The sequence below is a fragment of the Bubalus bubalis genome, chromosome 8 (assembly GCF_019923935.1).
Source record: "Bubalus bubalis isolate 160015118507 breed Murrah chromosome 8, NDDB_SH_1, whole genome shotgun sequence".
Taxonomy (NCBI): Eukaryota; Metazoa; Chordata; class Mammalia; order Artiodactyla; family Bovidae; genus Bubalus; species Bubalus bubalis.
In genome coordinates this window covers 24,260,745-24,287,208 of record NC_059164.1, presented here as the reverse complement: position 1 = coordinate 24,287,208, position 26,464 = coordinate 24,260,745, and the positions used below count along the sequence as shown (strand labels likewise).

Genomic DNA, 26,464 nt, shown 5'->3' with positions numbered 1-26,464 from the left:
TTCAATTCTTTGTGATCCCATGGACTGTAGCCCACCAGCCTCCTCTGTCCATGGAACTTTCCAGGCAAGAATATTGGAGTGGGTTGCCATTTCCTTCTCCAGGGGATCTTCTCAACCCAGGGATCAAACCTGGATCTCCCACATTGCAGGCAGATTCTTTACCATCCAAGTCACCAGGGAAGCCCTTGATAAGCAATGGACTTGGCCATTTGGACCCCATGCCTGTATTCCAGACTGGATAACCCTTCTTGGGAAACCTGGGACAGAAAATGTTTTAATCTCCTAGAATATTTGAGTTTATTGATCACCTACTGAATAGACAGTATCTGTTAGGAAATGCCCCCCCACCCCCACTCCCCACCCAAATATAACATTTCCTGTGCTTTCAGAGTCTATAAATCAGATGAAAAGATTTGATTTGGTTAACACAATCAGCTAGGAAGCAGTATATAAATAAATGCCAGTTTGTGTTATGTCCTACAAATTTTCTATAAATGTGGAGAGGTTGGTGATGAAAGTAGGTTGGAAAAGATGGAGAAAGCTTTCTTTGAAGAGATAACAAACCATTTGAGGACTGTACTTTTATGTTAAAAATAGGCAAATAGAAGGGTATTGGGAAAGGTGAAGAGATGGAAAAGAGCATGACGCCTTCAGCAAAGGGGTGTGGGTTCCTATCAAAGAACTGTGGAGACCTAGTAAGGCCATGCTGTGACTCCTGAAAAGTAGTTCAAAGAATTTAAACTTGGCACAGTAGTTAGAAACACTGGAGGCTTTTGAGAAGGCCTTATATTTGTAACCATTTGATAACTCACAGAAGTTGTAGATTCTCCTTTATCTGTGGTTTGTTAAAAATGGCTTAGGCTATAACAACAGTCAGAGACACTCACGCAACTGTCTACTCTGGTGCTATTAAAATGAACCATTTAAACAGAGCAATGTTTATCAGTTACATCTTTCTTCTTAGATTGTACTTGTGTAATTAACAAAGCCTGTTGAATAGAAACACAGGTTTAATTTTTATACAAACAAAGATATTATAACATTTAAGAGGTGATGAATGAAGGGGAGCCATAAAGTGTTCATATTCAGACAGAATGTAATCAGGGGAATGGTGTACTTTCTTTCAATTAAAGAAAATGTAATGTGGGATTTTGGCACTTTTTAAACGAAGGAAATGAGTGAGGATGAAGTAGTTAGAACCTCGTGGCATTATTCATCCTAAAGATTATACAATATAAAGATAGGCAACTCTGATCCCTCAGTCTGTAGGATACTCTTCCAGAACACCTGGCGGGATCTCTGTAGAAGTTTACCTGAGCCAGTTTACCAACATGAGCTGTGCATTCTTTTCATGTTTGGGCACTAGTGATTTTTTTTTTTTTTTTTTTTTTAAATTTTATTTTATTTTTAAACTTTACATAACTGTATTAGATTTGCCAAATATCAAAATGAATCCGCCACAGGTTTACATGTGTTCCCCATCCTGAACCCTCCTCCCTCCTCCCTCCCCATTCCATCCCTCTGGGTCGTCCCAGTGCACCAGCCCCAAGCATCCAGTATCATGCATCGAACCTGAGCTGTGCATTCTTTTCATGTTTGGGCACTAGTGATTTTTACAGCAGTCTAACTGGAGTGGCTGGGAGAGGAAGGATAGAGAGAGAGAGAAGAAAGCAACTACGGCATTTTCAAAACCTTCTTCTAAGTGTCTTCTAAGGAAAAAATGTTATTTTAAATTGTATATTTACACGTGGATTCCATCTGGCAAAATGAACATAGGAAGTTAGTTAATTGATCATTTCTTCCCATGTGTGATGGTTCCATACATCGAGTTGCTGCTTATAGCATAGTCTTGTGTTGCTCTGCTGTGGCAAGAATACGTTTATGGCATTGATCTAATTCCTAAAACTGACGAAGGCTGAACATATTTCAGAAATGTGGTTCTTTTTCCCAGATGTCAAAAACCAAGTCTCTGGGTTTAGTTCGCAAGACAAATTAAAATATGTTATGTTCCTAGTGCTATTGCTAGTCCATTTTTTAAAAACTTAAACAGATCATTTAATCTCTCAGTCTTTCTCCTTTTTTATATGTACTATGCATAAAATTTACCAGTTTTATTAATTAAAAATATCCAGAATGTTTGGGTTTTTCTTGGAGAATGTGAGAGAAGATGAATAGAGAAAAGTTATGTATCTTTATTTTAGACAAGAAAGGAAATGGTAAGAAAACAGAATTATTAAAGTATTGTAAAGAAAGTATTATTGTTTCTAGAGTCTGGTTATTGTTAGGTTTTCTTTGTGTTCTGTATTTTTTTAATAAAGAAAACTCCAGCTCTGTTATAGAAAATTACTTTTAATAAGTACAACTTTGAAATGCATCATAAATTTCTCAGTCACTAAAATATCATTTAGATTTAATGGTCTCTGTAAAAGTAAATGTGTATACAAAAGTTTTAAAAATCATTTTCAAGAAAAATGTCTAAAGTATAACAGTTGTTATTATAACGCTATTAGACCCAAATTAAGGAAAATGTCCCATCACTGGGACAGCTGGTCAGTGGGATGATCACCTACTGGGATAATAAATTGGATTTAGACACCTACTTTGTAATTTACTGAGGGCAAGAGTAATTAAGAGGAGGTTTTAAGCCTGATGGGTGTTCCCTGGTGGCCCCCAGAGGGTAAAGAAACTGCCTGCAATGCAGGAGATGTGGGTTCATTCCCTGGGTCAAGAATATTCACTGGAGTAGGAAACGGTAACCCACTCCAGTATTCTTGGAGAATTCCATGGGCAGAGGAGCCTGGAAGGCTACTGTCCATGGGGTCACAAAGAGTTGGACTCCACTGAGTAACTAACATTTTTGCTTTCTTTTTTAAGCCTGACAGACTTGAGTTCAAATCTTGGCTTCAATTCTATAGTGACTGACTTAATCTCTCCTTGTATTTAATTACCTCATTTTAGAAGAAAGGGTTTAATCACAGGAATGCTCTAATGATCATATGAGATAGTTCAGTTCAGTTGCTCAGTCGTTTCCGACTCTGCAACCCCATGAATTGCAGCACGCCAGGCCTCCCTGTCCATCACCAACTCCCGGAGTTCAACCAGACTCACGTCCATCGAGTCAGTGATGCCATCCAGCCATCTCATCCTCTGTCATCCCCTTCTCCTCCTGCCCCTAATCCCTCCCAGCATCAGAGTCTTTTCCAATGAGTCAACTCTTCACATGAGGTGGCCAAAGTATTGGAGTTTCAGCTTTAGTCCTTTCAAAGAACACCCAGGACTGATCTCCTTTAGAATGGACTGGTTGATAACATATATACAAATATATTAACTGAGGTACCATAAATTAAACATCTTAACTATTAGGTCTATGGCTTTGGGTAAGTCAACCTCTTTCAATATAGATGTCTTCATTTATAAAATACAGCCTCACAGGACTGCGTTCATCAAAACATTGCATGAGATTGTATTACAAAAGCATTTTGGAAGTTGTCAAGAGGGAGAAACCAAAGATCATGTTCCTAACTGGACCACTGTTTCATGATGGAGTCTTTCACTGCAGTCCTGACATGAGGTGGGCATCAGGTTCAAGGGAACATGTGATGAGTTCCATTCTGGGTATAATGAATTCAAGACTGAAGGAACTGTAGAGCATCAGAGCTCAGTGGAAGTTATGCACAGGGCACAAATTATCACTGGTCTCATTTAACATAAAGTGATAAGAATTTCTGCCTTTATTGCGTGCATACCTATTATTGGTAAAATATTATTGTTTTGCCAGCTACCATGACCCACTCCAGTGTTCTTGCCTGAAGAATCCCAGGGACGGGGAGCCTGGTGGGCTGCCGTCTATGGAGTCGCACAGAGTCGGACACAACTGAAGTGACTTAGCAGCAGCAGCAGCTACCATGAATAAGTCACTTTTTCATATATCTGTGGTACCTAAAATGTACATCTTTTTGAAAACTTTCTTATAGGGTTGGAGCAAATACATATCTCACCTTGTGAATGGCCTTTGATCTGGGTATTGCTATGTTCTGATTGGTTAGTATGTGGTCTGAATGGTTCAGACATCTCTGAGTGAATCACATTCTTAACTGAAATGAAGATTACATGTATTTTACATTTTCATGTAAAGTATTTTCTGTAAATAATTGTGCAGAGGTATAGCATCATGAATTTTTCCCAAGGCACAATCTTTTGCTTGAAAAGTTAGAATTATGTCTATATTTAAGTTTTGTGTTTCATTTAAGCCATACTTGTATAAATGCAGTAGGAACATACTTTTCTCCAACTTGGTCGCCTTCATCTTGGTCTTATTTGGCCAGGGGATGATTAGTTGGTTTCAGTTGAAGTTCCCTGTTGACCAAAGTCTTTACATGTGCGGCCTAGCCAGTCATATGATTGTCAATACTGAAACATCAGCTACACAAAGGTAGAAAAACCCAGTGGTCATACCTGAGTATATCAAGTCCAGGAGGCAGTGTGAGTAAGGCTTATTGTATAGGCTTGAGTCTGGTGGTATGCAGTAGTGTTGGCAGCATCCGAAGGAAACTTGAAGGACAAATTATCTGGTCCAAACCTTGGCTCTGCCACCAAACAGCACTGCGACCATGGACAGTTAGCTTAAATCTCTCTGAACTTAACTTTCCACATCTTTGAAACTGGAATAAAAATAGTGTTTTCCTCATGCAATTGTGATGATAAAACACACATTAAAAATGGTGAAATGTAAGAGTAACAGAAATACTATCTATTATCATTATTACTCTTAGGATTTGAATGTAGGCGTTATCAATAAGTAGGAAATTGAAACCATAGATTTAATAGAATGTCAGAAAGCCTAGAATAGAGTCCCAGGGAAGTTGACATTTAAGAGGTAGGCAAAGGAATGTGGGCTGAGAAGTAACCATGCTGCAAGTATGATATTTTAGACACTAAGATAAAAGGACATTCGAAGGAAGGAAGAATTGGTTCATATTACCAGACACAAAGGAAAGGGCAGGTCACTAGGTTTCACACCTCCAAGTGCCACCATGAGGTTGTGACTGTGTAGGTGGAAGCTCTGTCCCATGTTCATGTATTACAGAGTGAGTGGTGTACATGGAGTTGGTTAATGCAGGGAATTCTCAGACTCTCAGACAGTGTCAAGTAAGCTAAGGACCTTAAAGCATTTGTTTTAAAATGTAGGAACGTGGTAACCATGACAAGGGCTGTGATGGTGTTAGTCTAGGAGGAAATCAGATGGCAGTAAGATGAAGTCTAATGCTGCTGCTGCTAAGTCACTTCAGTTGTGTCTGACTCTGTGCGACCCCAGAGACGGCAGCCCACCAGGCTCCCCCGTCCCTGGGATTCTCCAGGCAAGAACACTGGAGTGGGTTGCCATTTCCTTCTCCAATGCATGAAAGTGAAAAGTGAAAGCGAAGTCGCTCAGTCGTGTCTGACTCCTAGCGACCCCATGGACTACAGCCTACCAGGCTCCTCCGTCCATGGGATTTTCCAGGCAAGAGTACTGGAGTGGGGTGCCATTGCCTTCTCTGAAGTCTAATGAGAACGTGGCAATTTGAAGACAGTGATGATACCTGTGAAGAGGGCAGGCAGGAAGTGCAGGCCCTGAAGGAGACTGGCCATGTAGAGGTTTCTTGTTTTATGATGGGAAACCATGCTGATGTTAAGGAGAAGTTAAGAAGGCGGTGATATAAAAGAGAGAGGGGCTTCTGCACAGCACCAGTACATCCAGAGTCATGGGATATACAGGGCATGGTTGTTGTTCAGTCACTCAGTCACATCTTACTCTTTGTGACCCCATGGACTATAGAACACCAGGCTCCCCTGTCCTTCACCATCTCCTGGAGTTTACTCAAACTCATGACCATTGAGTTTGTGATGCCATCTACCCATCTCATCCTTTCTCATCCCCTTTTTCTGCCTTCAATCTTTCCCAGCATCAGGGTCTTTTCCAGTGAGTCAGCTCTTCACATCATGTAGCCGAAGTATTGGAAAATATATATATATATACACATACACACACACACTTATATATATATTCATATAAGTATATGAATTCATATAAGTATATATAATATATATCATATATATATATACTGTATATGCATATATGTTCAGAAAGTATCTCTTTACCCATTTATTTGTGAAAAACTGAAAGTGTTAGTCACTTAGTCATGTCCAGGTCTCTGTGACTCCATGAACTATACCTTTCTCCATGTGATTCTCCAGGCAAGAATACTTCAGTGGGTTGCCATTCGCTTCTCCAGGGGATCTTCCTGATCCAGAGATGGATCCCGGGTCTCCTGCATTGCAGGCAGATTCTTTACTGTCTGAGCCACCAGGGAAGCCCTATTTATTTGTAGCCCTACAGAATTCCCTCTGAATACTTTCCTACAGGAAATTAATTTTTACTGACAGACCTTTTTTTTATTTTTTTTTTCCATGAGCGCCCTTTGGCAATAAAAATCAAAGAGAAACTTTACTATAGAGTTCATTTCTATAATGAATTATAAAATATGTATGATTGTAACAAACCAAAACTTTTTATTCTGAAGTCAACATGAAAATCAGCAGAAACTAGATTTTAAATAATGGTTCTACCTCATATTTATATTCGTAGTTCTGTCTCACAAGAAACTAGGATTCCATTAATAATTAACTATCCCACATGTAACAAAAGAAACTGGCAGTCTTCCTAGTTTTATGTAATGATTCAGGAAGTATACTCAAATTCAGAATTTTTAATGGAATCCAGCCACTTTGGGAAAACATCAGCATTTGAGGTTTTCACCATATAGCTCTCTCTTAGCACTTTTGTATTTCCCTTTCTGTAGGGCCTCATAACAGGAAATTTTATTATGTCCATTTTGCATAAAAGTTGGTTTATTTTTGTCAGCAAATTCACTTCTAAATGTAGACAGAAAAGCTAGCTTCTTTAGATCAGGTTTTATAAAATTTGCTTTCCAAAAGTTTGCAGTTCAGAAGATGAGTTTCTTATTGTAAATATTAAATTTGCTAGTTTTAAAAGACCTGCTTTGAGAATTGATTTAAATTGGATAAACATATATCGTAGACGTAGAACCATACAAAGACTTGCAGTTTTCTAAACTGCTCTGACACATCCCAAATTCAGCGGCTGAAATGAGATAGAAGTTTATTTTTCTCTTGGGTAACAGTCCAGATGGCTCCTCCAGGTGTGTTAGCAGCTCTATTTCATGCAGGCAGCGCCTCTGCCATTTTGGGGGCCCAACTTCCAAAGTCAGGGTTTGCAACAACTCCAAATAGAAGTGAAAAGAAAAGAACAGAAGCCTTGGGCCAGATTTCCTGTAAGCAAGTCAAATAGAAGTTGCTCACATTGTTCTTGCTTTTGTTCCATTAGCAATGAGGGATTAGTTACATGGTCATGCATGCACTAATGCAATAGACATGACCTTGGCAAACTTCGGGAGATGGTGAGAGACAGAGAGGCCTGGTGTGCTGCAGTCCATGGGGTTGCAAAGAGTCGGACACGACTGGACGACTGAACAGCAACATACATGTAGCAAAGGGATCTAGGAAATGCAATCTCCAGCCAGAAGCCGTTTCTCAGACACATTTTACTATATGAGGAGCAGGGAGAAAGTCCTTAGTAGACAGCTAGCAATATCAGACGTATATACAATTGAATGTATAGCAAGAAATGCAGTGTTTTAAGAGCATCATCGCACTCACTAAGAGATGTTACAAAAGTAAAATTTTGGTTTGTCCCACATTAATATTATGCCAGATATATCTGTATTGTTGTAGACTCAGTCACAATACCTGAAGTTCATGTAACATGTGTTGGATATCTTCTCCACCCGCTCCCTACCCCTCAAAAAAGCTTGAAGGAAAATTAATAGTATATCATTAGATAAGAAAAATACATTTTCTTGAGAAAATTTCTGCCTGTACCTGTTCTGTTTTCCAGTTGCTTTATTTTCATAAACTATTCATTTATGAATTTATTCATAAATATGTATTTCCCCTACCGTGTTTGGTAGTAAGTGTCATGCTACCCAGCGATTAAGAGTTCAGAAGGGAATGCAAATGGTGACAGCAATGTGTCACGCAGGTAACAGAGGGATGGCACGAGGGCAAAGCGCTTCAGAGAAGGCCTCAGAGAATAGATGATCCATACTCTGGGCTGTAAAGGACGAATGGAAATGTCTGCATTTACTAAAAGGGTAATCAGGAATACTCCAGGAATTAAAAATGGCATATTCGAGGGCATGGGTCTGGAGAACTCCAAATTAGTTGACGTAAATAGAGTGAAGGACCCAGAGGTGGAGCAGAGTCTTCAGATGAACCTTGGATGCTATGCTGGTAACCCAGCATGACGACCCATTTAATGATTCTGAAACCCTTGAAGTAGGTGAATGTGTGCCTCCGACTTTCATCACTGTAGAGGAGTCCTTACAAATGGTATTGTGGAATATTTTCTCTTTTCTTCCTAGCTTTTAAGCATGAGACAAAAGCCTGGTGTGCTGCAGTCCATGGGGCAGGAAAGAGTTGGACTTGACTCAGCAACTGAACAACAGCAACAGCACAAGACATACCATCATAAAAAATAAGCTGGCTGATGTATTAAGCTCAGTGCAGTTGCTCGGTCGTATCTGACTCTTTGCAACCCCAAGGACTGCAGCACGCCAGGCTTCCTGTCCATCACCAACTCCCAGAGTGTTCTCAAACTCATGTCCATTGAGTTGGGGATGCCATCCAACCATCTCATCTGCTGTCGTGCCCTTCTCCTCCTGCCTTCAGTCTTTCCCAGCATTAGGGTCTTTTCTAAGGAGTCAGTTCTCATCAGGTGGCCAAAGTATGGGAGCTTCAGCATCAGTCCTTCCAGTGAATATTTAGAACTGTTTTCCTTTAGGATTGACTGGTTTAATTCATTAAGCTAAAATTATGAAGATCAAACTTTAGGGTATAAGTATTATTTACTTTTCATTATATAATAGAATAAGCTCATTCTACATTTTAATATGCAATATGCTGTAAATCTTGTTTTCTTAAATAAATATACAGCAATACAAACAAGATTCATCTTTTTTCAATGAGAGTAGCAAGAACTTCCTTTTCTATGTGTAAAATGAGTTTAAAGATGATATGAGATAACTTTTACGTATAACTTTATGTATATATACATATATAACATATGCAACTCTTTATATAAACCTTGATAATATAATTAAGCATTCTTTTTATCTTAAACCATGTAAAATGAAAATGTTATTATCATATAGCACTTAGAAAATATTTCAGAAGTTCAACAAAAGTTTTTAAAGGACGCTTCTAGGTAACAACCACTGAAAGGGGTCAAGTCAGAGAGTAATGTGATTAGATTTGCTTTATAGAAAGGTCTCTTTCAGAGTAGTTTGGTAGGTGAATTGGAAAGAAATAGAGGTAGAAAGAGACATAAGTGAAAAGAAAGCAAAGCCAGGCAAGAGATGGCTAGAGCTTGAGATGTGCAGGAATGATGGAGAGGACATCACGTGATGGAATCAAGAGACCCACATAGTGGTGAGCTGATGGGTCTTAGAGAATGAGGGGCCAAAGGAGTGGGAGGAGCCTGGGGTGATCGGTTTTAAGCCGCAGTCAGTGTAGATGAAGATGATGGTAACTAGGGAGGGCACTAGGCGAGAGGAAGTCGAAGCATGTTTTGCTTTAAAATCTTAATTAATGTCCTTTGATTAATATAATTACAATAATGTTCAGGATGACTTGGTTTTATCGTAATGAATACACACGTGGTGCAGAATCAAGTTTCCATATGAGGACTTTCTCCCAACTCTTATACCTTCCAGGTGCTTGCATGTGTGCTAAGTCACTTCAGGCGTGTCCCACTCTTTGCAACGCTATGGACTGTAGCCCGCCACGCTCCTCTGTCCATGAGATTCTCCAGACAAGAATACTGGAATGGGTTGCCATGCCCTCCTCCAGGGGATCTTCCCGACCGAGGGATAGAACCTGTGTCTCTTAGGTCTCCTGCATTGGCAGATGGGTTCTATACCACTAGTGCCTCCTGGGAAGCCCCGTCCTTCAGGGTTCTTTAACCCTATTTGCTTATCTTCCTCACTTCAGTTTCTTCAAATCAGAGTAACAAATGCAAGTTTATGAATTTCACTTCTTGTCTCTTTAAGGGAAAAAAAAGAACAGGATATGTGCTCTGGAAGATTTCCTCATATCTTAAAAACACTCAAAGTATTTCTCTTCTTTATCAGTAGCTTCCTGTGGTTTGCTTTGAAGTCTTTGTTATCAAAAGAATTAATTTATGAGTCTCTTCAGGGCATTAGATTTGGAGTACAAAAACTTGTATGTCTTTGCTGCTAACTTGCTATGTTGTGTTAGGCAAAAAATATTACCTCATTGGAGCTTAATTGTACTCTTTATACAATTAAAGGATTGAATTAGATCAGAGTTTCTTAAATCGCGATTGTTGACCTTACTTCAGGTGATCCATGAACTCTGTCAAATGACCTAGAAAGTCCTGAATCTGTTGATGCATATTCCTACAACAGGGTCCACAAATTTTATTAGATTCTTAGAGATCTAGGACACCCAAAAAAAGTTTTTAAAAACCCACTGTTATGATAATTTAAAATCAGAACTGTATTTTTTTGTCATAAAGCTTCCATCTTTTAATGGCAGTGAAAATATTCCACATGACATAGTATGGAATTTTCTTAGACATAGACCTGTCATTTTATACATTCATTCCTGAGTCATGCTGTATCTTTTTGTTCCTTTGCCATCTTCTAAGATGGCCTGAATAAAGTCCTAGCATCTGGTGGGAGGGATGAGGTGGGGAGAATAAGTGAAGTTACAGAGGTCATCAGAAGGATCCTGTGTGTGGTCAAGACTTGACTCTCAAGACTAAGAGCATATTTAGGTTTTCTTCCCTTCACTCACGAAAACCACAGGAAAGGATGTTAAACCCTTGGCACAGTCCTTTGAAAAAGCTGCCAATGTCTGTCCTGCTGCTGCTGCTAAGTCGCTTCAGTCGTGTCCGACTCTGTGCGACCCCGTGGACGGCAGCCCACGAGACTCCTCCGTCCCTGGGATTCTCCAGGCAAGATCACTGGAGTGGGTTGCCATTTCCTTCTCCAATGTGTGAAAGTGAGAAGTGAAAGTGAAGTCGGTCAGTCGTGTCCGACTCTTCGCAACCCCATGGACTGCAGCCCACCAGGCTCCTCCGTCCATGGGATTTTCGAGGCCAGAGTACTGGAGTGCAGTGCCATTGCCCTCCTAGACACACAAATTGGCTGCAAAGTACAAGTATGGGGAAAACTGGCCCAAAGCTTGTCTAACTCAGACAGAGCAAAGACAGTTACTGAGATGAACCAAGTGCAATAAATTGAGAGTGAGTGTTGACCCTAGAGCTATTTTTGAGTCTGAACCTTGGCCAAAGCTCCAGTAAACTAACCCAGACACCCTTCTTAATTCCAGATAGCTTAATTATGTAGTGGTTACTTTTTGCTTCTCAGTAACTTGAGAGTATACAGAGTTTAGCTTCATTTGTATTTGCCTCATTAATGACAAAACAACATTTTAGTCTTTAAGAAATGTATACATTATCTATGTTGATCTTAATCACACTTATTTGTGTTGCCCCCTCCCTTTGACATTCCCTCATATTCTTACCATATCCTGCGGAGTATTGCTTCTCAGACTGAGGTTAAAGAACCCTTTTCTGTTTCTCTTTATGTTTTTGTTTGTTTCAGTTCAATTCAGTCGCTCAGTCATGTCCAGCTCTTTGTGACTCCATGAACCACAGCATGCCAGGCCTCCCTGTCCATCACCAACTCCAGGAGTCCATCCAAACCCATGTCCATTGAGCCGGTGATGCCATCCCACCATCTCATCCTCTGTCATCCCCTTCTCCTCCTGCCTTCAATCTTTTCCAACATCAGGGTCTTTTCCAGTGAGTCAGCTCTTTGCATCAGGTGGCCAAAGTATTGGAGTTTCAGCTTCATCAGTCCTTCCAGTGAGCACCCAGGACTGATCTCCTTTAGGATGGACTGATTGGATCTCCTTGCAGTCCAAGGGACTCTCAAGAGTCTTCTCCAACACCACAGTTCAAAAGCATCAATTCTAAGGCCCTCAGCTTTCTTTCTTTGTTTGGTTTTATTAAATTATAATTCCCCCAAATCTATCATCATGTTTCTATTGTACATCTGTTAAGGAGCTCATCATGTGACTCAACACTTTAAATTCTATAGTATCTGAACTGGTCAATAGTTTGTTCAGTGAGATAAGTCCTCTCATCACACACTTGGATATTAAAGTAATATAATTTGGAGGCATCTTTGTACCATTAAAATGAGGTGGCAGTTGATTTATGTTGATTATGTATGATATAAATAGCTGGCTCATGGTTTGGTAGAAGAAATAAATAGAACAATGGACATCATGCAGCAGTACATTACTATTCAAGACCAATAACCGTGTTTTTAAAAACTTTAAGAATCAATAGTAAAATATCAGTGTTAATTAAAGAGAACTGCATTAAAAACACTTGCATGTTTTGTTAGAAAGTCTCAAACACAAGAAAATTTTAAATGTAATCTCTAGTTCTACTCTACTCACTGAGTCTCAGAAGAAATGGATATATCAGTGATTATTTATATATTTTAATATATAGGCATGTATTTTTTACTCTTACAGTCCTATGACAATGTTTAATCTTGTTGTTCTGAGTATTTAGATGTGATACACTCCTTATAAGCATTCCTTCACATTCATTATATAATTCATGTGGGGAATCAAGACTATAATATTTAGCCAGTGCTCAATAAATTTATTTATATTCAAGTTCTGGAAATAAAACCTTGAATACTGTTTTTATTTGGTTTTGGCACACCCCAATACAAGTAGTGGGCAGCAGGCCACCACCCCCATGAAGTTATTTATTGCCACTTGTGGTTGGACTACTTAAATGTAATAAATCACTTGAGAGCCACATATCATTAAATTTTAAACAATTTACTCAATGAAAGGCTTTCCGGATACGATTGTCTCAAATGCAAGTCTATAATTATAATTATGAGTTGAGTGGTTAAATGTCTGCATTCTGCTACATAAAATACAATTCAGACTGGCATTATTTTAATTAAAAAATTAGACTACAACACTGGAAGAAATTGGTGATGCTCCACATTTTAATTCCAGCAGTTGCTTCTCACCTCTACCTTGAATTTATCCCTTGGGGAAAGTCGAAAAGTTCAAAATTAGGGGGCTATATTGTTATGAAGAATTGATGCTTTTGAACTGTGGTGTTGGAGAAGACTCTTGAGAGTCCCTTGGACTGCAAGGAGATCCAACCAGTCCATTCTGAAGGAGATCAGCCCCGGGATTTCTTTGGAAGGAATGATGCTAAAGCTGAAACTCCAGTACTTTGACCACCTCATGCGAAGAGTTGACTCATTGGAAAAGACTCTGATGCTGGGAGGGATTGGGGCAGGAGGAGAAGGGGACGACAGAGGATGAGATGGCTGGATGGCATCATTGACTCAATGGACGTGAGTCTGAGTGAACTCTGGGAGTTGGTGATGGACAGGGAGGCCTGGAGTGCTGCGATTCATGGGGTCGCAAAGAGTCGGACACGACTGAGCGACTGATCTGATCTGATCTGATTGTTACTTAAGGTGAAAATGTTAATTAGCACATTTTACACACAATTTATTTTTTCTAGATAAAAATCACTTAACCTTCCAGAAGTTCTTGTTCCTCCTCCATAAAATGTCTGTCATAATTTCAGTGACGAGAGACCATTTTAAAGACAACTAAGTCAGTGTGAGACCTCTTGTGTAGCACCTGCTGGGTATCTGTGATGCATGGGTCAAGTTAGGGGCCTTTGTGTGTGGCGAGTGTAAGAAATATGACTTGGTAGATGCATCTGTGCCTGCCATTTGCCTGCAGTTTGCATTACTTTGTGTGTGTGTGCGTGCTCAGTCGCTCAGTCGAGTCCAGTTCTATGTGGCCCCATGGACCGTAGCCCGCCAGGCTCCTCAGTCCATGGGATTCTCCAGGCAAGAGTACTGGAGTGGGTAGCTATTCCCTTCTCTAGGGGATTGCCTTGCTTTATACAGTAAATAAATTCTGAGAGTTGACTAAATAAGGTTTTTAATTTTAAAGAATGATAGGAAATTATTTATACTAGTAGTCATCAAATGTACTCAATAAAGGAACAGACTGTAAACAGTTTAGATTTCATGGGTCACATACAATCTTTGACTCATGTTCTTTTCCATTATTTTAAAACCCCTTAAAAATATAAAAATAATTCTCTGCTTATAGATTGAAGAAAAATAGGCCACAAAGCCAGATCTGACTCACTAATAGTTTGCTGATCACTGACTTACATTCATATTATAATAGTTTAAATACCTTACAGGTAGTTTAGGCAAGAAATTATGAAAAGAAATTGACAACAAATCTTTCTGGTAGGCTAATAGATCTAGTGTATAAACCTAAATGTATATTGTTTGTTTTACTTAAAACTAAACATAAATAAGACAAGCTACTAAGGAAGTGTTCCTTTGCCCTAAATGTTGAATTTCTAAATATGTAAAATCCAATTATTTTGAGAATTTAGGCAATAACAAGTACACCATAAAATACAGAGTAGAATTTATGCAGAAGAACGTACAAAGCTGGTTTTCTTTCTGAAAAAATGCATCAGACTTTCTGCTGCTGCTGCTGCTAAGTCACTTCAGTCGTGTCTGACTCTGTGCTACTCCAAAGACAGCAACCCACCAGGCTCCCCCGTCCCTGGGATTCTCCAGGCAGGAACACTGGAGTGGGTTGCCATTTCCTTCTCCAGCGCGTGAAAGTGAAGAGTGAAAGTGAAGTCACTCAGTCGTGTCCGACTCTTAGCAACCCCATGGACTGCAGCCTACCAGGCTCCTCCGTCCATGGGATTTTCCAGGCAAAAGTACTGGAGTGGGGTGCCATTGCCTTCTCTTAGGATGCATATATTAATTAGAAATTTAAAAATAATTTAATATACAAAGTATTAATAAACCAAATCAATATTTCTGCAGATATTTTGAATAAAGCATTATATATAATTAGATTTTTATTGAATTGGTAATATTAGTGCTGTACAAATCAAAACCAGGCTCTTGGTGGTCAGGATAGTGGTTATTTTCCTGTGCACCCACTACAGTGTACATTATGTGTGTGTATATGTATTATGTAAAAATCATACAGTTTATAATTTTTTGCCTATTCCTTCAAAATCTACAAGAAATATATCTAGATTATTAAGCAAAGCAAACAAAAATTGAGTGCTCCCAAGTTTGGTTTTGGCAAGTTGATGGTTTCAGATGGTGATTTTTAAATTTTTGAAGTTATTTTGTCTTATATTTGTTATGAATGAAACTATTCTCTCTCTTGAAAGGGACAACAAATTAACAAATAGGCAATTTCATGTAGGTGCTGAGACACCACACCCATCCCATTTACACTATCTTATTGTACCGCTCTTTGAACTGTGTCTTTAACAGAATTTTAAGAAAGCAACTATTTGTTGATTATTTCTTATTAGTGATTGGAATATGGGATCCTTAGTATTTTTTTATAGCATGTGGTGCTCACTCAGGAAATTTTGCTGACTGACAGTCCTAACTCTCATTCATAGTTTTTTTCTTTTGTGGTGTTTTTTTAATTCTAAAAATGGCAGAATGTGCTTCCTTATTTATACCAGATTTTCAATATGAGATGAAAAGTTATTAAAAAGCCAGGGTTCATGTTTTCAGAATGTGTCAAGGGATCCCTGCAGGTTTAGTCCTGGCATTTAGCATCCTTAAAAATGGTGATTTGGCATCAGAATCACTTCAACATCCTCCACTGAAAAGTCTTTATATTAATCTTAACAGTATCTTTAATAAGACAGAGAGGTTTTGTTTGACTAGTTAAAATAAATTTTAGAAGTGCTAAAGTAAAAAGAAAGTTTCTGAGTATCCATCAACTGAGAGGAAATAAAACAAGTAATCCTGGTCCCCTAAATATTCCATTGACATTGTGTAGCATACGGTTTGTGATAAATATATAATCACTAAAAATTGTTTTACTTATTTTATTAAAATATTTAAGTATACAAGATTTTACATAGTTATGGCATAAAATACTTCATCAAATAGCACCTGTTTTATCTTATGTAGAATTATCAAGTGAGATAAACTAAGCTTCTAGTAATACTTGATTTTTCTCTTTAGGAGGCCAAGTGATTTTTATAGATATAGTTAGAACTTGATTGTAATTTTTAATTGATGAATATTCTGGTAACCTAAGAAATTATTTTAGTATATAGGGATACCACATATTATCTTTTTAATGAAAAACACTGTTATATCTGAATGCTAAATTTTGAAAAAATGGAGAATACAAAATAAGGACCTTGATTTCCTCAGTATTGATACAATGCCTGTACATGTAGTAATACAATTTTTAAAAAGTTTATTATTATGGAAAATTTCAAACATACACAAATTAGAAGGAGTACTGTAATAAATCCTTATGAATCTATCAATTAGATTTAAGAATTATCAGCACACAGCCAGGCTCATCTCAGCTATATCATTCTCTTATCCCATCTCCATTTTTGAATACTGTAAGTCCTTGTTGGATATTTATTTTAAATATAGTAATGTGTATATGTCAATCCCAAACTCCCTAACTATCCCTCCTTCCCCCCCAGTAACTGTAAGTTCATATGGGTTTGTTTCTGTCCTTGTGAATGAATTCATTTGTGTCTTTTTTTAGTTTTTAGATTCTACATATTAGCAATGTTATATATTTGTCTTTCTCTAACTTGCATCACTCAGTATGACAATTTCACTGTCTATCCATGTTGCTGCATCATTTCATTCTTTTTAATGGCTGAGCAATATTCCATTGTATCTGTATGTACCACCACTTCTTTATCCATTCCTCTGTCAGTGGTCATTTCACTGGTGATAGATAGCATGAAGAGGATGTGTGCATGTTTCCTGCACATTCCTTGCAGAATGTTGTTCTAGATCCTGCATTCTATAAGACTGTCATAGACGGGGCTATCTTTCTGTGCTGTGGCAGGATAGGATACAAAGAGAAGTTTCCACTTCTTCAACATTTAAACCCTTTACATTCTATGTGATCTCGACTAGCAAGAGCCTAGCCTGGCTACTCATGGCTTCTCTGGAAAGCATTCAAAAAGAGTGATTCCTGGGATTAATCCTAGGTGAATATGGATCGACTCAGTTCCTTCCAAATCACCAATGATTGATTCTTGGCGAGTTAGTAAAATAATGCATTTGTTGATGTATTAGTTGTTCAGAAGTGTCTGACTCTTTGTGACCCTATGGACTGTAGCCCCACCAGGCTCCCCTGTCTATGATATTCTCCAGGCAAGAATGCTCGAGTGGGTTGCCATGCCCTCCTCCAGGGGGTCTTTCCAATCTAGGAATCAAACCCAGGTCTCCTGTACTGTAGAAGAATTCTTTACCATCTGAGCTATCAGGGAATCCATATATAACTAATTATTTTTAATTCCATCTTTGTTTTTCTAAAATCTGGTTTCATGGTTAATGTATGAAATTATGACTTGAATCTGCTATTGATTTTCCTCTGTTTACAGCAATGATATTACAATTACAGTGACTCTTACAAAAGGCAGCTCATGGAATCGAGAGGCAGTGTAAAAGCTAAGGCATTTTCTTCCTTCATGTAGGTTTCATATGTTAGCCACTCAGTCGTGTCCAGCTTTTTCTGACCCCATGGACTGTAGCCCACCAGGCTGCTCTGTCCATGGAATTCTCCAGGCAAGAATACTGGAGTGGGTTGCCATTCTCCAGGGGATTAAGTATAAATGAAATAAAATAGAAGGAATTTTCAAACTTGGAAATAGTTAACTTTAAAAATAAATTTGAGGTTTTACTGATCCTTATCAGACAATATTCATTTTTCTGGATACAAATTGCCTCAAGCCTAAAGGGTACATTAGATGTTTTGAAAACTTAACTGAGACAGCATTTGATTTTTGTTTACCATTGAAATTGTTTTCTCCTATGCATGATGTGAAATGTTTTTCATGTACTTTATTGCTTATCCACTTGTTTTACTGTAGCATATCAACTTTTTTTGTTTTGTTTTGTTTTTGTTTTTATTGTATTTTTTTTTGTTTTGTTTTTATTGTATTTGGCAGGCTTGTTTATTTCAGAAGGTTTGGGGAGCATTTTAAAAATGTTAGTTGGCAAGACACTTTTTGAAGAACTGAGCGTACTCCATACGTCTGCATCAGTACCCTTTCTTGAGGAGATGGTGTTACTTATTAGAAAGGTTTAGGAGTGAGAGGTGACGATTATTTCCAGATCAAGTCTTAGTTCACTTGCCAACTGTGGCCACATTCTCTTGGGCACAATCTACCTAATCTGGCCCACACATCTATTGTCACTTAATGTTTTAGGCTCAAACATACTGTACCAAGGGCCACTCCTTCCTATCATGCATGTGCAAAATTTTTGTGCTGTTGTTGTATTAACGACACAAAATATTACAAATAAATCTCCATTTACTTTATAGAAAAACATAAACTGGCATATAAAATATATTTTTTGAATTTTATTTTGAATTCTGTCTTTTGTGTGTGTTTTATTTTATTTTATTTTTTTTAATTGAAGGATAATTGCTTTACAGAGTTTTGTTTTCTGTCAAACCTCGGCATGAATCAGCCATAGGTATACATGAATTCTGTCTTTAATTGTATATCTTGCACTGGCTTTCTCTCACTTTCCTTGTGATGGAAGGTATAATAGGATAAATCTCTTGGTAATATCACAATTGCTCCAAATGTCAGCCAATGGAAAGACATCGTTGTCGTTCAGTCACTAAGTCGTGTCACACTCTTTGACCCCATGGACTGCAGCACAGCACTTTCCTCTGGCCTTTACTGCCTTCCGGAGTTATTCCTGTCCATTGAGTTGGTGATGCTATCTAAACATCTTATCCTTTGCTTCCTCCTTCTCCTGTTGCCTTTGATCTTACCCAACATTAGGGTCTTTTCCAATGAGTCGGCCCCCTGCATTAGGTGGCCAAAGTATTGGGGCTTCCCTATGGGCTACAGCCCACCAGGCTTCTCTGTCCGTGGGATTTCCCAGGCAAGAATACTGGAGTGGGTTGCCGTTTCCTTCTCCAGGGGATGTTCCCGACCCAGGGATTGAACTCGCATATCCAGCTTGGCAGGTGGGTTCTTTACCACAGGGAAGCCCAAACACATAAATTAGTATAGACAGATTGTAATGGTTGGCCCTTGGAGGAGAACTTTGTGTATTGTAGTTTCTTTGGCATATAGGGGTGATTGAAATAAATATTATCTATCTGCACATAAGTAATGACTGTATATTTACCCACAGCACTGTAGTTTTTCTTTATAATCACAGTCTAAATATTTTCTATTGGCCAAAATTCATAAATATTTCACTGTTGATAAAAAGAAAATAACTATGTCAATGAAAATGAGAAAATATCCTTCCTAAGTTTTTGTAGAGGTTATACTTTTAAGGGAAAAACATGTGTCCAACTATTGTGTGTGTACAATAACTTACAAGGGACTTTATAAGAAATTGCACTGGGAGAGATGAAATGTTCATATAAATAATTTCTGTGTGAGGCAGTGTAAATGGTGAGTTGAACAGGCAATATTGAGGACTGGAAAAGACACGTCGTTTCTGCTTGAGATGATTGAGAAATAATTCTTGGAACAGATATCAGCATCGAATAGATATCAACATCAACTAAGGTGGAAAATTCTGAAAGACCACAAATTATAGACATGAAGGCAGGAACTAAACTGCCATGGTATTAATAAGGAATCTGACAAGCCTGACACATAGTTGGCACTCAGTAAATATTTCTAAATTATGACTGAATGTTGGATTTTTAACTAAAGCAAAATTTATATAATGCGAGTTCTAGGAGATTGTTAGGCAAGTAAGGACAAAAACGGTAGAAGGCTTAAGGTACATGTTAATACGTCTTCATTTATTCTTTGAACAATTATTTTTTGGATCCATGCTATGTGCTGGAACCTGTGATATACACTAAGACAAACATGTTCTGACCATCAAGGAGCTTAAAGTATAACTTAATTTAGGTGAGAAAAATTCATGTTTTATTTTTCTTGAAAGCAAAGTTCTGTTACTTGATTAATTTTTCAATATAGGTCATTAAGCAGCTACTGCACAAATGACATCAGTCTTAATAACTATGCTTGGCAGAGTCACGCACAAAAGACTGTGGGGATGTTGTAACCGTGTGTATTTATATCAGGCTACTGATAGAAGGCTTAATTTAAAAGGTGAATCCTTGGGCGTTTATAAAGGAGACAGATGAGAGGCATGTGGCAGGCATCAAGCAGATGCTTTTATGGAAGCCAGGGAATTGCTTCTTTTTGAGAGAAGGTAGGAATGGCACCTGTTAGATCATCCTAGTTTCATGATTTCAAATTTGTTCATTGTGTTCTGTTAACATTTCTGAAATGATGTTATGCTGAAGGTCTTAACTGAGTCACTTAAAGCTTTCATCCTCGATTTTCTGTAAACAAACCATCTACTCTTTTGCTATTATTTGAAGACTTTAGTAAACATTCTTTAAAGAGAAATGCCTTTTACAATTTTTTATTAATGTATTCCTGGCTGTGCTGAGCATTCATTGCTGCGCATGGGCTTTTCTCTAGTTGCAGCAAGTGAGGGCTACTCTCTAGTTGCAGTGCGCAAGTTTCTCGTCGCGGTGGCTTCTCTTGTTGTGGAGCATGGGCTCTAAGCACGTGACCTTCAGCAGTTGTGGCACACAAGCTTAGCAGTTGTGGCACAGAGGCATGGTTGCCCTGCAGCCTGTGGGATCTTCCTGGACCAGGGACTGAACCTGCAGTAGCAGGAACCAGTGTTCCCTGCAGTAGCAGGCAGATTCTTTACTGCTACACCACCAGGGAAGTCCTAAGTAGAAAAACCTAAAGACAGATACTGATTGACAGCATATAAAGGAGGAGTTTGTGGCTGACTCTAGTAAGCAGGATAGTGGTTCCCCAGCAAATGTCCTGGGTCTAACTTCTGCAACCTGTAAATATGATACTTGAAATGGGAAAGGTGAATTAAGGTTGCGCATGAAAACAAGATTGCTAATCAGCTGACCTTCAAGCAGGGAAGTCATGCTAAGTGATCTGAGTGGGCCCAATGTGTTTTTTTTTTTTTAATTTATTTTTATTGGAGGATAATTATTTTATAATACTATGTTGGTTTCTGCCATACATCAACATGAATCAGCCATTGATATACGTATGTCCTCTCCCTGTTGAACCTCTCTCCCATTTCTGACTCCATCCTACCCCTCTAGGTTGTCACAAAGCACTGGGTTTGAGCTCCCTGTGTCAAACAGCAAATCTCCACTGGCTATCTCATTTTACATTTGGTAATGTGTATGTTTCAGTAAGTGGAAGAGGGAGTCAGAATTTTCAGAATGATAGGAAGTGAGAAAAAGACTTAACCAGCTATTGCTGGCTTAGGAGATGGAAGGGGCCACAAGCCAAAGAATGTGGGTAACCTCTTGAGGCTGTCAAAAGCACAGAAATGGGTTCTCTGCTAGAGCTATTATCCCAGTGACATCTGTGTTATTCTTCTCAGCTGCAGAACTCTTAAGATAAATTTGTATTGTTTTAAGCCACTAAATTTTTGCTAATTTGTTAGGGCAGAAAATGACAACTAATGTGTAAGCACTTAATAGTGGTAAGGATAACTTACAGGTTATTTTTAGAAGCTGGAAAGAAAGTATTATATATTAATGACATAAGAAGTTACAAACGGAATGTGAGAAATGTTAAAATTTAATTTCATAAATTTATTTATTTTTAAAATTAATTTGTATTGATTGTAGTATAGTTGTTTGGGGCCTTCCCGAGTGGCTCAGTGGTAAAGAATCCTCCTGCCAATGCAGGAGACTCAGGTTTGATCCCTTGGTTGGGAAGATCCCCTGGAGAAGGAAATAGCAACCCACTTCAGTATTTTTGCCTGGAAAATCCCATGGACAGAGGAGCCTGACAGGCTATAGTCCATGGGGTTGCAAAGAGTCGGACATGACTTAGTAGTTAAATATCAACAACATAGTTTATTTACAATGTTGTGTTAGTTTCTACTGTACAGCAAAGTGAATCAGTTACACATATATATCTCCTCTTTTTTTTTTTTTTTATTTCCTTCTCATTTAGATCACCACAGAGCACTGAATTAACCTCATAAGTTTAAATCATGGTCTTGTTGTTTAGAATAGATGCAAGTACATAATATTAAATAAAAACCTTTGTGTACTAAACATTTTTTAAATTCTTGCAGATTAAGTAACAATGTTAAACAAAATGAAGTAAGTTTGTGATGTAACTTAAGGAGTATAAAAGGGAGATATGCTGTGTGTGCTTAGTTGCTGTCATGTCCGACTCTTTGTGACCACATGGACTGTAGCCCTCCAGGCTCCTCTGTCCTTGGGGATGCTCCAGACAAGAATACTGGAGTGGGTTGCCATGCCCTCCTCCAGAGGATCTTCCCAACCCAGGGATCGAAACCCAGGTCTCCTGCACTTCAGGTGGATTCTTTACCATCTGAGCCACCAGGGAAGCCCAAAAGGGAGATATGAAAAGTGTGAAAGTGAAAGTCACTCAGTTGTGTCCAACTCTCTGCAACCCCATGGACTATACAGTCCATGGAATTCTCCAGGCCAGAATACTGGAGTGGATAGTCTATCCCTTCTCCAACAGATCTTCCCTTCCTAGGAATCGAACCAGGGTCTCCTGCACTGCAGGTGGATTCTTTACCAACTGAGCTATGAGGGAGGCGCATAAGGGAGATATATGTATTTTTAAATATGGTAACAAGATTATAAATATGCCACTACCTAGATTAATTAGATATTAACAGTATAATAAAGTACCTTGAGTGTGGTGGGTCGTGTTCTGTAGATCATGATCTTGGTGAAGAGATATTCCATATCCTTTGTATATTCTTCAGGTTCCTAAAATTCATAATGAAGTCTGTGTTTCTGTGTGTGTCTGTCTGTGTATGTAGGGTATGTGTTTTAACAAAATATGAATTATTTTTTCTGGTTTGAAGTTCCCAGGAAGATTTTTTGCTGTTGTTGGGGCTGGGTTTCTTACATAAGATAATGAATGACTATATATACTTTTTATAATTTAATATGAAACGTGCAAACTGCATTTTGACTCTTAAAGCAAATCTGCAGTTAATAATTTCTCAAGCATTTTACTGGTCTCTTATGAAGGTTGTCGTGGAAGAACTAGCAGCAGATTGTTGTTTCAGAAATGTTACTTCTCTTCGAAAGATGCTATTTTTGCCTTCCTCTGTCTTGTGGCTAACTACCACACAAACTTCTCGTCTCTACCAAGAGAGTTTTAAGTCTCGATATCACAGAAAGTTCCTGGGATATCAAAACTTCACTTGGCACATGCTTTAATAACTTTGACTGCTGCCCCATTTAGACTTAACTTACAAAAGATATTTTCAAATAGCTTAATATTGCAAAGTTAGAGAGTAAGTCAGCTGTACCATGACTGTTTTACAGTGTAGAAGAGTATGTCATATTTGGCATAGACATTAGTTTCTCCAGCTTGTGGGTGGTATTCTCCTTAAGATCAGAAATTGTCTTGGTTAATAAAACCACATTGCTAGATTGAAACTGAATAAATCTGTCGGTCAATCTCACTATTGGCTTCTTGCATTATGTTTTTTAATTTAAATTTTCTTATCACCAGTTGGATCCTTATCTGCTCTGCCTTTTTCTCTGGTTGTTGTGAAGCTCACATGACGTACTGTCTTGAAACTGATGTGAAATAACCTAAGGCATTGATTCCCAATAGTGTTTTCTCCACCCCACTTCCCCTAAAAGGAAATTACTTCATGATCAAATTGATTTGCGCAATGATAGTACTGTATTCCACTTGGGGAGACTCACAATCTATATTGGCTTATAAAAGATTCTGGGTAGGGAGGCAGTAAAGTTAGATTAATTAATTATTCCTCATGTTTTGTTGACCATGACTCCCTTTTATCACAGAATATACTATATACATCATGGAATGCTATTTGGAAAAATGTCTTCAGACATAAATTTACACATGTACTGAGGCCTTATGAGGATAAAATTTCCAATTAAACCCTTTATTTTCTTCTTTACATTTTGCAGGTAGAGAACAACAGAGGTTTGGTAAGATTTTTGTTATATTTGGAGGGATTTAGGAAGAATTCTCAGCATCTTTAGTTTTATAAGTTTATTTTTTATTTAATTATTATCATTATTGTTATGATTACTACTATTATATGCCATTTGATTCTAACTAGCCTGTTTCCAAAGTACTCATGGTAGCTCTAGTAAAAATTGTGCATGCTCTCATTTATTTTGAATACATACTAATGACTCGACAGAACTATATTTGTGTCCAAAATCATACTATAATAGGAACATTTAGATGAGGTTCAAAAGTTCTGCCCATTTTACTCAGTTATGTATAATAGATGGTGATTGAATATTGTGACATTTATCTATAGAACAAATTGTATGTAAAATTTATATACTATATGAGACTGTAAATCAGCTACATGAATCAACTTGCCCTTGATTGCAAATTTTACCGTAGTTACCTTGCTCAAGGGCCATTCGTTCCATTTAGATAGTATTGGCCAGCAGGTTGAAACCTTGCTTTTGTATGCCACACTGCTTAGTCTTCATGCTTTATCTTTCTTTTTTTTAACAAAAGTTTATTTATTTTATTTGGAGGATAATTGCTTTACAGTGTTTCATTGGTTTCTGTGATACATCAACATGAATCCGTCATAGGTATACATATGTCTCTTCCCTCTTGAACCTCCCTCCCACCCTTCCATGCTTTATGATATTTCCATGATGTAGCATTCCTTCCAGTATTATAGATAAGGAATCTGAGCTGTTGTATTCTCCCATCACTGCTACTTTTTAGGGGAGCCACTGTTCTTCCAGTTACCTGAATCCAAGAATCACTTCTAATTATTCTCCATGTTCCAGATAGAGCCAGTAACTAAATGCTCTGAATTCTAACTCTTCTGGTGTTTCGCACTTTCTTTCTTCATTGTTGCTGTGATCATTATAAGGCAGGAGCTGGGATAGTTTCCTAGGTCATCCCCCTACTATGTCTTTTCTAAAAACTGTCCGCATACCACAGCTAAAATATCTGACCATATCTGATTCTGTTGCTCATACCATTGGCACAGTGCTACCATTAAGTGAGCGATTGATACATTAGTGCTTTGCATGTGACTAGGGAAACTATAGGTAGTCATCCGTCTGTCAGAGAGAAATACACTCTATTTGTAATACTTCACCTAGAATTAAATGTTCAGTGTTTGATGTCACATATCCAGTGACCTATGTGTAGGTCTCCTTAGGTAGCCATGACCTTGTTTCTGGGCTTCCCTGGTGGCTTGGATGATAAGGAATCCACCTACAATGCAGGAGACCTGAGTTTGATCCCTGGATTGAAAAGATCCCCTGGAGGAGGACATGGCAACTCACTCCAGCATTCTTGCCTGGAGAATCCCCTTGGACAGAAGAGCCTGGTGGGCTACAGTCCCTGGGGTCACAAAGAGGCAGACACGCTGAGCGACTAAGCACAGCACAGACCTTATTTCATGGAGAAATACTTAGCATCCTTCTTACCTCTTCCTTAAATGGATCTCATAAAAATCCTTAGATTTTTGTGCTGCATGTTTTTGGTCTCATTTTTCTACAGATTTTAGTCTCAAAATTGCTGCATAAGAGAAGTTTTTAATTCTCTGGATGTCTTATCATAAAAGCTTTCCTGAATAGTGGCAATTTTCAGGTTTTTAATACCTAGAAGCATACATGTAAGCCACTTTTACTTTCAAGTGCTTCACTCCTAGAGAGGAAATTTGTCTCTAGATGAGTTTGTTTTGTTTGTGCTGTTTTATTTCTAAGATGGGATGATAGTGGTGGAAATGATCATGATTTAGACTTTGTACACCGCTTGCCATATGCCTTGCACTGTTCTCAGTGCTTTGTACTCATTAACCCAGCCAGTTACAAGATGAAGATTATTTTTAAAATTTTCCCAACATTGTTTTTTTCCCATCATTTTTTATAGGAGATCGAACTAAAGTGTAGAACTGCCAAGCCTACCCAGTTACAAATATTTACCACAATTATTTTCTTGATGTATTTCAGGCATTTATTATTCATCTTTAAATCAGTTTGGTGAAATCTTATTACAATCATTGTTTGAGCATGAAGAAACCAAATTATAGGTGAACTAGGGTTGAAATCGGAGAAGGCAATGGCACCCCACTCCAGTACTCTTGCCTGGAAAATCCCATGGACGGAGGAGCCTGGTGGGCTGTGGTCCATGGGG

At 38.2% G+C, this 26,464-nt stretch overlaps 1 protein-coding gene across 5 annotated transcripts in view; it reads left to right on the top strand.

Annotated features, from left to right (window-relative positions):
* Positions 1-26,464, top strand: part of CRPPA (CDP-L-ribitol pyrophosphorylase A) — a 362,372-nt gene that overhangs the window by 293,938 nt on the left and 41,970 nt on the right. For 3 of the 5 annotated variants that reach the window (XM_044946504.2, XM_025290931.3, XM_025290928.3), the window contains one exon: positions 24,250-24,270. The exons of the other annotated variants lie outside the window; for them this stretch is intronic. In XM_044946504.2, the coding sequence (XP_044802439.2) occupies positions 24,250-24,270 (21 nt within the window). The remainder of the gene's footprint in view (positions 1-24,249; positions 24,271-26,464) is intronic. 5 annotated transcript variants of the gene reach the window in all.